This window comes from Solanum stenotomum, chromosome 8 (assembly GCF_019186545.1).
Source record: "Solanum stenotomum isolate F172 chromosome 8, ASM1918654v1, whole genome shotgun sequence".
Taxonomy (NCBI): domain Eukaryota; kingdom Viridiplantae; phylum Streptophyta; class Magnoliopsida; order Solanales; family Solanaceae; genus Solanum; species Solanum stenotomum.
Window position 1 is genome coordinate 17,938,478 of NC_064289.1, and position 1,427 is coordinate 17,939,904.

The 1,427-nt window shown below is 42.5% G+C and overlaps 1 protein-coding gene across 1 annotated transcript; it reads right to left on the reverse strand.

Annotated features, from left to right (window-relative positions):
• Positions 1 to 768, reverse strand: LOC125873561 (uncharacterized). Its single transcript, XM_049554468.1, has 2 exons — positions 439 to 768; positions 1 to 189 (listed from the first exon to the last, which is right to left on the reverse strand). Exons 1-2 carry the CDS (start codon positions 766 to 768, stop codon positions 1 to 3), a joined length of 519 nt encoding a protein of 172 aa, XP_049410425.1.
• Between the last annotated feature and the right edge of the window lie 659 nt (positions 769 to 1,427).

Here is a 1,427-nt window from a genome sequence, read left to right on the forward strand (position 1 = left end):
TTAGCCCTCTTGTTCTTGAATTCCTCCATATCCCATTAGCTTATATTCCTCTACTTGTTGCACATAGACCATCAACCTCAAAATGTCCATGTCCCCAATAAGCACTGCTGCCCGGCCCTCTTTGCTTGATAGACAGGACAACCCATCAACAAATAGACTCATCATACTCCTCATGTCCGCAACCACTTCCTGAGCATAGTGATATAGTTGGGTGAACTTCAACCCATACTTATGCATAGTTAGAGAACCCTGCTTAAGTGTTAGAAATTCATGTACCTTAGCCTCTTTCAATTCTCGGGGAAAGAAACTCCTCAAGAAATCCTTTTCAAAACAGGCCCAACTTGCAGGTGGTGCATCCTTAGCTCTACCCCCTTTCCACTGATCAAACTAAGTCCTAGCAACATTTTTCATCTGATATGTAGGTAGCTCAACTCTCACAGTGTCAGTAACATGCATCACATCGAACACCTTTTTCAGTTCATCAACAAAATTCTCCAGATCCTCAGAAATGCTTGAACCAGTGAAACTTGGAGGGTTCATCCTCAATAACTCACGAATCCTAGAAGTGTCAGGCTCTTCCTGACGAGCTCCTCTCTGGTGCCTAGCTTGGTTAGTAACAACTTGACTGAACATCCTAATAGCCTCTCTGAACTCAGCATTAGTAACTTCGTCCTGAGGTTGCACTTCAGGTGCATTGGGTAACTCTTGCTCTTGTGGTTCAACATTGTGACTCGCAGGACGACCTCTGACAGCTCTTCGTGGAGGCATGATTATTTGAAAACACGTGCAACCACGAATTAGAAGGAAACTTTTAGAGATAAACTCTAACGCACGAAATGAGTATGAAAGAAGTGAAGGAATTCCTAAATGTTGCAGCCTCCTAATTATAGATGTGGCGCACTTCACACTGATAAATAGGACTCTACAAATACGACTTCATAGACTCCCTAAGACACTTGAACTTTGGGCTCTGATACCAAGTTTTTCACTACCCGAGCCTACGCCCCGGACTTGGCTGGCACTCAAAGACCATTGCTGGCCCCAAGCGAACCCTTGGCCTGGCTTACTTAACTCAACGGAAGACAAAATTCATATCAATAAGGATCAATAAACTTAACTGAACTGAATAATAATAAAATAACTGAGAATGTTTTAAGGATTAAACATTCAACTTGGCCAAACCTGGCAACCCAAGTCTTAACAATAAGAAATGATAATGAAAAGACTCAAAAGACTAACATCTGACTATCTATGAAGCCTCTAAAACAACTGAGATGGATGTTAAACCCCATAACATCCTAATGAACTAACTAGAAAGCAATGAAAATAGATCCTCTGGAATGCAAGGAGGCTCACCGACTGACTCTGAACTGCTCACTAGATCAACGGTGCGCTGGGATGCCGATCCTAGTTGCATCATAAGACGA

Bases quoted from the DNA above. Each gene is read 5' to 3' on its own strand.
- LOC125873561 (XM_049554468.1), bottom strand. From the start codon at position 768: ATGCCTCCACGAAGAGCTGTCAGAGGTCGTCCTGCGAGTCACAATGTT. The intron at 190-438 runs GTGAGAGTTGAG...CACTATGCTCAG, and splicing joins TGATGCATGTTACTGACACT to GAAGTGGTTGCGGACATGAG.